This window comes from Pseudorca crassidens, chromosome 1 (assembly GCF_039906515.1).
Source record: "Pseudorca crassidens isolate mPseCra1 chromosome 1, mPseCra1.hap1, whole genome shotgun sequence".
In the NCBI taxonomy this organism is placed as follows: domain Eukaryota; kingdom Metazoa; phylum Chordata; class Mammalia; order Artiodactyla; family Delphinidae; genus Pseudorca; species Pseudorca crassidens.
Genome location: NC_090296.1, coordinates 28957602 through 28968435, shown reverse-complemented (window position 1 = coordinate 28968435; position 10834 = coordinate 28957602). Strand labels below are relative to the sequence as shown.

Here is a 10834-nt window from a genome sequence, read left to right as displayed (position 1 = left end):
GTTTTATACGGAAATGCAAAGGACCTAATAACCAAAACAATTTTGAAAACAAAAAACACAATGTTGGGGGCTTCCCTGGTGGTCCATGTGGTTAAGACTCCATGCTTCCAATGCATGGGACACGGGTTCGATCCCTGGTTGGGGAACTAAGATCCCACATGCTGCACGTTGTGGCCAAAAAGTTAAAAACAAAACAAAACAAAAAACCCCCACAATGTTGGAGGATTTACACAACCTGCTTTCAAGTCTTACTGTAAAACTACAGTCATCAAGATAGTTTGGCTTTGACATAAAGACAGGCATAGAGATGAATAAAACAGGATAAAGAGTCTAGAAATACACCCATATATATGTAGTCAATTGGTTTTTGATAAAAGTGCCAAAACAGTACAAGGATAGTCTTTTCAACAAATAGTGCTGGAACAACTGAATATCTATGTGGGAAGAAATGGACCTTGACCCTTACCTCACATCATTAAAAAAAATGAACTGAAAATAGATCATGGGTGTAAATGTAAAAGCTGAAACCCTAAAACTTCTAGTAGAAAACATAAGAGAAAATCTTTGCATCCTTAGGATAATCAAAGACTTCTTAGATAACACAGGAGAATATGCCATAAAACAAAAACGTGATAAATTGTACTTTATCAAAATAGAAAACCTTTGCTCTTCAGAAGACGTTAGGAAAATGAAAACACAAATCACAGACTGTGAAAAAATATTTGCAATATATATGCAGTTGATCCTCATTCACAGATTCTATATTTGCAGATTCACCTACTTACTAAAATTTATAACCCCCAAACCAATATTTGTAGTACTTTTGTGGTCATTTGTGGATATGCACCAGGTGGCAAAAATTTGAGTTGCCCAACATGTGTGTTCCCAGCTGGTGTCAAACAAAATGGTGCTGTGCCTTCCTTTCCATGGCCTATTTAGTGCCAGTATTTTGCATTTTTATTATTTTTTTTGATTTTGCGATTTAGAATGGCCCTAAGCATAATGCTGAAGTACTGTCTAGTGTTCCTAAGTCCAAGAAGGCTATGATGTGCCTTACGGAGAAAATACACGTGTTAAATAAGCTTCATCCAAGCATGAGTTAGAGCACCACTCGCTGTGAGGGTTTTTTTAACATTTTGTTTTATTTTATTTATTTACTTACTTACTTATGGCTGCGTTGGGTCTTCGTTGCTGCGCATGGGCTTTCTTTAGTTGCAGAGAGCAGAGGCTACTCTTCATTGCGGTGTGCAAGCTTCTCATTGCGGTGACTTCTCTTTGTTGCGGAGCACGGGCTCTAGGCGCACGAGCTCTAGGCACACGGGCTTCAGTAGTTGTGGCATGCGGGCTCAGTAGTTGTGGCTCACAGGCTCTAGAGAGCAGGCTCAGTAGTTGTGGCACATGGGCTTAGTTGCTCCGTGGCGTGTGGGATCTTCCCAGACCAGGGCTTGAACCTGTGTCCCCTGCATTGGCAGGCGGATTCTTAACCACTCTGCCACCAGGGAAGTCCTGGAATAACTAGAATCAAAGACAGACCTATAGCAAGTGCTAGGGAGGGTGTGGAACAATGGGAACTTATACATTGCTGGTGGGACAGCCACTTAGGAAAAGTTTGGCAATTACAATGCTCGACATATGTTTACCATATAACCTACCAATTCCACTCCTGATTTTTCACTCAAAATAAATAAAAACATATATCTGCACAAAGACTGTACCAAATGTTCATGACAGTTTTATTCATAATAACCATTAAGTTGGAAACATCCCAAACATCTATTGGCCAGTGAATGGATAAAAAAACAATTTGTGGTATACCCATGTGATGGAATACTACTCAGTACTAAAAAGTAACAAACTACTGATACAGGTAACAGTATGGATGGGTATAAAAAAATGTTATGCTAAAGAGTACCTAGTATATGATTTTATTCATATGAAATTCTAGAAAAGGCAAATCCAATCTATAGTGACAAAGTAAATCAGTGATTACCTAGGACTAGGGTGATATTGGGGTTCATTACAGAAGGGCACAAGGGAACAGTTGGGGTTGATAGAAATATTCTATATCTTGATTATGATGGCAGTTACACAATTTTAAATGTCTGTGAAAACTCATTAAACTGTGATTGAAAATAGGTACAATTTATTGTATGTAAATTGTACATCAAGAAAGCTGCTTTTCGGGCTTCCCTGGTGGCGCAGTGGTTGAGAGTCCGCCTGCCGATGCAGGGGACACGGGTTCGTGCCCCGGTCCGGGAAGATCCCACATGCCGCGGAGCGGCTGGGCCTGTGAGCCATGGCCGCTGAGCCTGCGTGTCCGGAGCCTGTGCTCCGCAACGGGAGAGGCCCGCGTACTGCAAAAAAAAAAAAAAAAAAAAGAAAGCTGCTTTTCAAAGAATGAATTAGTTGGGATTGTTTTGGATTTTAGGAGGAGGATTGTGGATTTGTAGGGGAGGCAACACATTTCCTGAAGAGACATGTTTCATAGGACCAGTACTTGAATACCCGTTTCTTCCTACCTAATGTGTTTCTGAAAAATTCTGCCATTAAATGAAAAAGATTTTTATTACTTTTAGTAGGAAAAACTATGATGCATTCCATCCCAACAGATACCCAAACAAATTTCATAGGTAGAAAAATATATCAACTGAACAGTGAAAACAAGCTTAAGTAGTAAGAATTTAGAAGTAAATAAATACAGACTGTATAACAGACATAATGTAATGAAGCTTTATTGTGTTTATCAAAGGAAGAAAAGATTTGAGAGGGTGGTAGTTGTGGAGGTGGATGTGAGAGAGTTGGTTTTTGGAAGGAGCCTCTTGCTGCACTTTTTTTTTTACTTCACTAATTTTTCAAGCTTTAGGGGGCTTAAATTATCTTGCACTCACTCAAACTGCAGTTAAAAATAAAGTCATAGCATAAACCTGAGAGCACTTTCAATCATATGGAAATTTTAAAGAATTATAGATGAAATGTTATCCCTTCATCCCTCTTGGTTGGCATACATTCACAAAGCAAATGTTTGGGGTTCGTTCAAACATGGCAGACAATACACATTTGGTCCATGTGATGTTCTCTGGAGAATGACAGTGTTGAACAGAATGCACCAATGTTGAAATAGCACTTTTTATAAAACCATTATATAAAAACAAAAGTCTGTTGTATTTTATACACCAGAAACAATTAGAATATAACATGTTTTTTAAAAAATGATAACCTTCCCAATGATACTTAAGGGTTTAATCTCTCAAAAATTTTGTAAGACCTTTATGGAGAAAATTGCAAACTTTATTGACAGACATTAAAGAAAACCTAAGTAAATGTCATGAATTAGAAGGAAAAAAGACATTATACTAAAAACTTTTTTTAAAAGTTTTCTAAAAAGTAATGAACAGTCATTATGTGAGTAAAGTCTGTATTGACATAGACCTGGAATTTGGAAAGTGGATTTAGACTGAGTATCTCATGTGTCTTTCATTTTAATTCTTAAAACAAACTTAAATCACATTTCTTGGGAGGTTTATGCCTGGAATGTTTGAAATACAGATTGCTGTTTCCTCTCCCTGGAGCACTTTGTCTACTTCCTTAGCCCTTTTTCTGTGCTCCTGTTCATCCCTCTATTACAGCCAATATCAATTTATATTATTAATGATGTATATATTTATAGTCTGTGAACTCTCTTAGGTCAGGGACCATCGGGAAATAACTGTAGCAGGCTCTGGAGTTAAGGCCACTTGGATTCTAATCCTGTCTCAACCACTGATTAGCTGTTTAAACTTGAGCAAATTATATAACCTCTCTGTGCCTCATTTGTAAAATGGGAGTGATAAATGGCACCTATTTATAGGACACTGTGATGATTTTAAATAATAATGTGTTAAGTGCTTTCAATAGTACCCAACATATAATCACCATTCAGAAATGTTAGCCATTGTGGTTCTTAGCCATTCAGCAGCACAGACTCTTCCCTGGGTGAGCTCTAAATTTTGAACAATGTGTAATAAATGTGTTAACATTACAGTGATGCCAGTTAGGTGGAATTTAGGACTGAGCAGGTTTTATATATGTGTGGAGCAGAGTACAGTTTGTTTTGAGTAAGAGGTAAGAAGCGTAATGTCAAGTCAGCATCAAGGATGGCGCTAATTAGAACAAGTGAGAACTCTGCTTCACCGATATATTAAGAATGTAAGAATGTGTTCAGATCAGAAAATGATCCTACTCAAAAAGCCACACAGGACTGAACGGCAACCAAGTAACTAGTGTGACAATTTTATGGCCCCTGTGAGAAATTATACTATACAAATAACTTGTGTACTGATTTTCTCAATCTTTTAATCTCTTCAAAATGTGAATACAAAAAAGTGAGCATTACTAATCCTATATGAAGTTGTGTTCAATAAGTACATATTGAATGAACCAATTTAAAAAAAAACGGAACCATCAGTATTATTCTTATCTTCAGAGAATAGCACAATAATGAGCACATGGAAAGCCTACAATTAAATGCTTTTGTGTAAATAAAATTATCTTTATTGCTTGTGATCTGAGTTAGGATTGATAATTCAGTTATTACATTTACCCAATTATTTACGTATACTGAGGATTACTTAGTTTTCATAGAAATCTTAATCTTTCATTTCATGGATTTTGATATGTTTAAATATATAGCTTTGTTAAATGCTTTTGCATTTAATGCATTTGCATTAATCTAATCTACTTATATTAAATTTAATTGCATTCTGACTTCCTGGGATGAATATTTAGTCATTAAACAAAAGGAACATTTTTCAAATAATTATTCATAGTGTCTAAGTAATCCAAGTACTATACTTATTTTAATTCAAACTATAGTATCTTAGGGCTTCCCTGGTGGCTCAGTGGTTGAGAGGCCGCCTGCCGATGCAGGGAACACGGGTTCGTGCCGGTCCGGGAAGATCCCACATGCCACGGAGCGGCTGGGTCCGTGAGCCATGGCCGCTGAGCCTGCGCGTCCAGAGCCTGTGCTCCACAACGGGAGAGGCCACAACAGTGAGAGGCCTGCCTACCACACACACACACACAAAAACATATATATATATATAGTATCTTTGCTTTCAAAAAGTACATAAATACAAATTCTGATATTAATATGAATTTATTTTTTAAATTTATTTATTTATTTTTGGCTGCGCTGGGTCTTCGTTGCTGCACGCGGCCTTTTCTCTAGTTGTGACGAGCAGGAGCTACTCTTTGTTGCGGTGCGCAGGCTTCTCATTGCGGCGGCTTCTCTTTGCTGCGGAGCATGGTCTCTAGGCATGCAGGCTTCAGTAGTTGTGGCACACGGGCTCAGTAGTTGTGGCTTGTGGGCTCTAGAGTGCAGGCTCAGTAGTTGTGGAGCATGGGTTTAGTTGCTCCTTGGCATGTGGGATCTTCCCAGACCAGGGCTTGAACCCATGTCCCCTGCATTGGCAGACAGATTCCCAACCACTGCGCCACCAGGGAAGTCCTTTAATCTGAATTTAAACAATTGAATTTATGAAGTATATTTTCTCTTGAAGTATATTGGCAGTAATGTCCCAACACTCAGTTTTATCAAGAATGTTGATTAGTTAGACTTTCAGTTAGTTCTTTAGCAAGAACAAGTCCAGGAGGAAAGGGCTATTTTTCTTTGTGCCTCAGGGTAGAGGTAAGAACTGGATGCTTATGTCTTCAGGGGAGAAACCCAGGTTCTGTTAGCTTGTATCTTCCCTGTGCGAAGCCTCTTTATCAGGGGTTTCACTTGAGTCCAAGGGAGTTTTTATTCTTCTGCATTTAATTTTTGCACAGCTCTACACATCACCCATTTTTATAAAAAGAGCATTAGTGAGATATTTTACACATACTATAAAATTCATCCATTTAAAGTGTACAGTGTGTTTTTAGTATATTCACAGAAGTGTGCAACCACCATGACAATCTAATTTTGGAATATTTCCATCACCCCAAAAAGAAACCCCATACCCATTAGTGGCCACCCCCATTCCCCTGACTCCACTTCCCACTCCCCAGTCAGCCCTAAGTAATCACTACCTACTTGTTGTCTCTGGATTTCATTCCTTTTTATTGCCAAATAATATTCCATTATATGTATATACCACATTGTTAATCAGTTGATGGACATTTGGGAATTTCCACTTTTTGGCTGTTACGAAAATGCTACTATGAACATTTGTGTGCAAGTTTTTGTGTCATCATCATTTTAAACTTTCTTTTGATGTGGGGGTGTGTTTGTATATTATAAGTTTTGCATTGGGATACCCTGGATATAGTTTTAACTTAGTATGAGTACAATATATATCACCCAGTGATCTAAATACATTTTGCTAAACTTAAAGGTAACAACATTTATTGGTCTCTCATTTGTCGTTTTGAGTCACTCAGAAACTGACTGGGTAAGCAAAAACATAAACCTTTTTGCTTTCATCACTGTCAGTACTGGATTCCATTTAAAGGTCTCTAGAGTTTGATATTTCATATCTTGAGCTAGAATGGAGAAGAATGGCTTATTGTGAATCCAGTTACAGTTGGCTGACTGTCATGGCTAAATGACAACAATAGGTCATACCCTCTGTTTTGTTGTTATTTTTAATCTCGGTCATATATTCTTGTTTTGTTTTTGCATAGAGTGAAACTTTGAAAGAATAGAATGTTTCTGGCACATAGAAATTCATTTCTGTATTGACATTTAGCCTCAAAGACACATCACTGATTATACAGATGAAGTGAATGTACCCAGTAACTCAAGCTGCACTTGGGTAATCATTAAGAAAGCAGTTCAAAGAATGTGATTAATGGTAGGACTATTTAAGTGTTTTATTCACATTGTCTTCTGGCCTTTGACTCAACTCTGGATTTATTAGAAATAGTACCCCTAAATCAAATCAGAACTAGAGAGTACCAGGGACTTAATAAATAGTCTTTAAAATAAACTTTTTAGCAAATTATGAAAACTAGCCTTTATAGTCTCTCTACCTACCCAAAAAATGAGTGTTAGGTATGTTTGGTTACAGGAATGCTAGTTTATTAGAATCAACATGAATAGAGAGGAAAAAAAATGATTTAAAATGTGGTTTTTAGGGACTTCCCTGGTGGCGCAGTGGTTAAGAATCCGCCTGCCAATGCAGGGGACACGGGTTCGAGCCCTGGTCCCACATGCCGCGGAGCAACTAAACCCTTGCGCCACAACTACTGAGCCTGCACTCTAGAGCCGAAGAGCCACAACTACTGAAGCCCGTGTGCCTAGAGCCCGTGCTCCACAAGAGAAGCCGCTGTAGCGAGAAGCCCGTGCACCGCAACGAAGAGTACCCCCACTCGCTGCAACTAGAGAAAGCCCGCGTGCAGCAACGAAGACCCAATGCAGCCAAAAATAAATAAATAAATAAATAAATTTATAAACTAAAATAAAATAAAATGTGGTTTTTAGATGGAATTATTTCAGGTTGATCTTACAAGCACAGGATTTTTAACTCATTAGGATATTATTCTCCACCCTGGACTTTATAAATTATTTCTTCTGAATAAGAATAAAAGCATTTAAATAAAGCGTTTAAAATAAAAGCATGGTAGCTGTCTCCATTTTTTAAAAAGTCTTGCAAAAACATCAATCTACAAAAAGAAACGACTTAGGAGCAAGTCACTTGACTTAACTGTTGTTTGGTTGTTGACTGTCACAGCTTTTTGCTTAACCAAATACGGTGAATAGTTATAATTGGTTTAGTTTCTGCCAAATTTTGGATAGATCAAATTTGTTATTTGTGATTTAACTTCTTAAAGCAGGGCCATTTCTTATACTACTTTGGTATCCACAAGAAATCCCAAATGATGCTGGGAATTAAGAGGGTACTTAAAGCTTCCTTTAAGATCTATTTCATAACGTTCACTTGCATTTTACACCAGTGGCCTAGCGGAAAGCATTTCAAAAGGAGCGGTCCTTAGCTTGCAGGTCCTTAGCTTGTTCCTAGACAGTATATTCCTAAGGGGTCAGTTCAAATATCACTCCTTTTCTAAAGCTTTTCCTGTCCATCCAACCCAAACCTTCTGCGGAATTAATTATCCCCGTGTCTGTCTTCATAATGTGTTATATACTCCTCTTATAGCTTGGATGACATGACTTGATAATTATTTATTTTCCAGTCTGTCTTCTGACAGATTCTCAAGGAAGGTTAAGGATTATATTATAACCTTAACATTAAACATAATGCATGGCACTAGAGATAGAGCTGAAGTTTTGGTAAAAATTCTAATCCTTGGCTGAATTTTAATTTCTCCCTTTGTTGCTCATAGAGCAGATAGTCTCTCCTACTTTTAATATGATTTTTAATTAATTAATTAATTAATTATTTTTTGTTGCTGTGCTCAGGCTTTCTCTAGTTGCGGCGAGCGGGGGTTACTCTTCATTGCAGTGTGTGGGCTTCTCATTGCAGTGGCTTCTCTTGTTGTGGAGCATGGGCTCTAGGTGCACGGGCTTCAGTAGTTGTGGCACACGGGCTCAGTAGTTGTGGCTTGTGGGCTCTAGAGCGCAGGCTCAGTAGTTGTGGCGCACAGGCTTAGTTGCTCCACGGCATGTGGGATCTTCCCAGACCAGGGCTCAAACCCGTGTCCCCTGCATTGGCAGGCAGGTTCTTAACCACTGCGCCACCAGGGAAGCCCCTCTCTTCTACTTTTAACTTTATGGTAAGAAATATGCTTTATGATCATAATTTTAATAAAATTAAAATTTTATTAGTAATTCTTGTAGTAATGAATTAGAACTGCCTCTAGAGTTTCTGATTCAGTAGATTTGAGATGGAGACCTGACAATGTGTATGTCTAACATGTTCCCAAAGTGATGCTAATGTGGTTGGTCTAGGGACCATGCCTTGAGAACCACTGATACAGGTAATAAATGCTAACTAACCTACCTGAAAACCTCTACTATATTGAAATAGGATCTGTTCCTGATTTCCCCACCTAACTTTCTTTTTAAGGTCTTGGGGGAAAAAAGTACTCCATAATTGCAAAGCTCTCTACAAGTATCTACACAGAGCACAATTAAGCTGTTGATGAGCAAACTTTAGTGCCCAAAGGAGGGGAGGGTTTTTCTAAGGAAGATTGGTTGATCTCTCTTGGTGTCTCATTATCTGCAAGCATAAGAGTATGTAGTGGGCGAGCAGTTAGAACTTGTTGACTAGCTGATGAAACTAGTTTAGAACTCTGACCTTTGATTTTGAGGCCAGTGGTCTAGCATCTATAAAATGCTTCTTTTCACTTTCGCTTCTTTTTTGGTTTGAATGCAAATAAAATTAATGAAAAAGATATTTTAACTTTAATTATTAAGCATTATAGGAAATGTTTATATAGTATCTAACCATATTTCCCCTTCTATTATATTTTGCCGTATTGATCACACATAAGTTGTTTTTAAGATCCTAAATTATGACCTGTACTATCAATGAAAGAGTGTTTTTTTCATTCAGTACATGCCTATTATTATGTTAACTATGTATAGGTTAAACTCGAGTTTCAGTGAAGCAGACTATTATACACAGTATAATATAATTTTCTGGCTGTGGATATTTTTGTGTTCTAATTCTTTTATGTTAATAATTCACATATGTTGTAAATAAGATTTTTCAGAAACATCAAAACTGGATATTTTGAAAAAAAGGTTAACTAGCTGTAATTTCTACTCACAAGGTAAATAACCACTACCATATTGTTATGGACCTGGGCCCTTGGACTCTTTATTCAATAGAAATTGATAAGAGGCCAGATGAGAATTCCAGTCAAGGCTTTATTGGGGCTCGTGCTGCAGTACAAGGGAGTGAAAACAAGAGACAGGTACTCTTGCTCTCTCTCTGAGAGGAGCTGCTTGGGTCCTTAAAAGGGGTAACAACAGGGGTGGGTCCATGGGTTGGGCAGGAGGTGTAGCTTAGGTGATCTGCCCACCCCTTTAGTGGTGCCAGGTACAGGGATCCTGCACAGTGCCCTGCTTTTGCTCTCAGCACCTCAGAAATGGCAGTTGGTTTGTGGCCTTTTTGAATCCTGTTGATCATAATTGCCCCAACTGTGCACGTGTGCAGTTGTTTTTAGTCCCTTATAGTTTCTTTGTATTCTGTCACTCAAAGAGATGTTAGTCCAGGTGAAAGCACTCCGGTAAAAGGTCCCAGGTCCCAGCCTATCTCAATATGACTTCCTAAGTAGACACGTCATACGATCAAGTTCTTACCTTGATGTGATGTGGTTTTAAAAGAAATTCATAATCAAGTGAAGACAGTAATTGTTGTACATTTGTACTACTACATTATTTTAGAGGAAAAAGAGGATTTTTAAATTAAGCTTTACTGGATAAATACTATATATTGGGTATTTTTTCCAAGTCTGTTAGGGAAAATATCTTTAAAAGTGTCTACCATTGATGAACTTATTGTCTGGTCAAGTTGAAAACATGAACCATACATATGTGAAACCACAATGCCAACAATTAAAAATCAAATTATCGGGTAGAACAAGTAATTTGTGTTAAAATTGGATAAATCGTCATCTGTGAAGTAAAAGAGTGATCAAAGTGAAGTAGGATTATTGAGGTCATTTATATTCACAGTTGTTGATAGTATGAGGAAAAACTAGCTGAAAGTTAACAGGACTAGTGAACGTTTAGATTAAGCTATTCCTTTTGTAACTTTGTTTAGATTAGGCTATTCCTTTTAGCTATTGGACTGGCCTCAGCCTTAAAGTTAGGCTTGCTACCAACCCTAAAGCTTTCTTTTTTTAAATTTTATTGAAGTATAGTTGATTTACAATGTGTTAATTTCTGCTGTAGCAACCCTAAAGCTTT

At 37.7% G+C, this 10834-nt stretch overlaps 1 protein-coding gene across 5 annotated transcripts in view; it reads left to right on the top strand.

Moving 5' to 3' along the window:
• Positions 1-10834, top strand: part of LIN52 (lin-52 DREAM MuvB core complex component) — a 120181-nt gene that overhangs the window by 92382 nt on the left and 16965 nt on the right. The window contains exon 6 of one of the 5 annotated variants that reach the window (XM_067730723.1): positions 7096-7449. The exons of 3 other annotated variants lie outside the window; for them this stretch is intronic. In XM_067730723.1, the coding sequence (XP_067586824.1) occupies positions 7096-7223 (128 nt within the window). In that variant the 3' untranslated portion in view covers positions 7224-7449. One more of the 5 variants, XM_067730791.1, reaches the window with a different exon arrangement.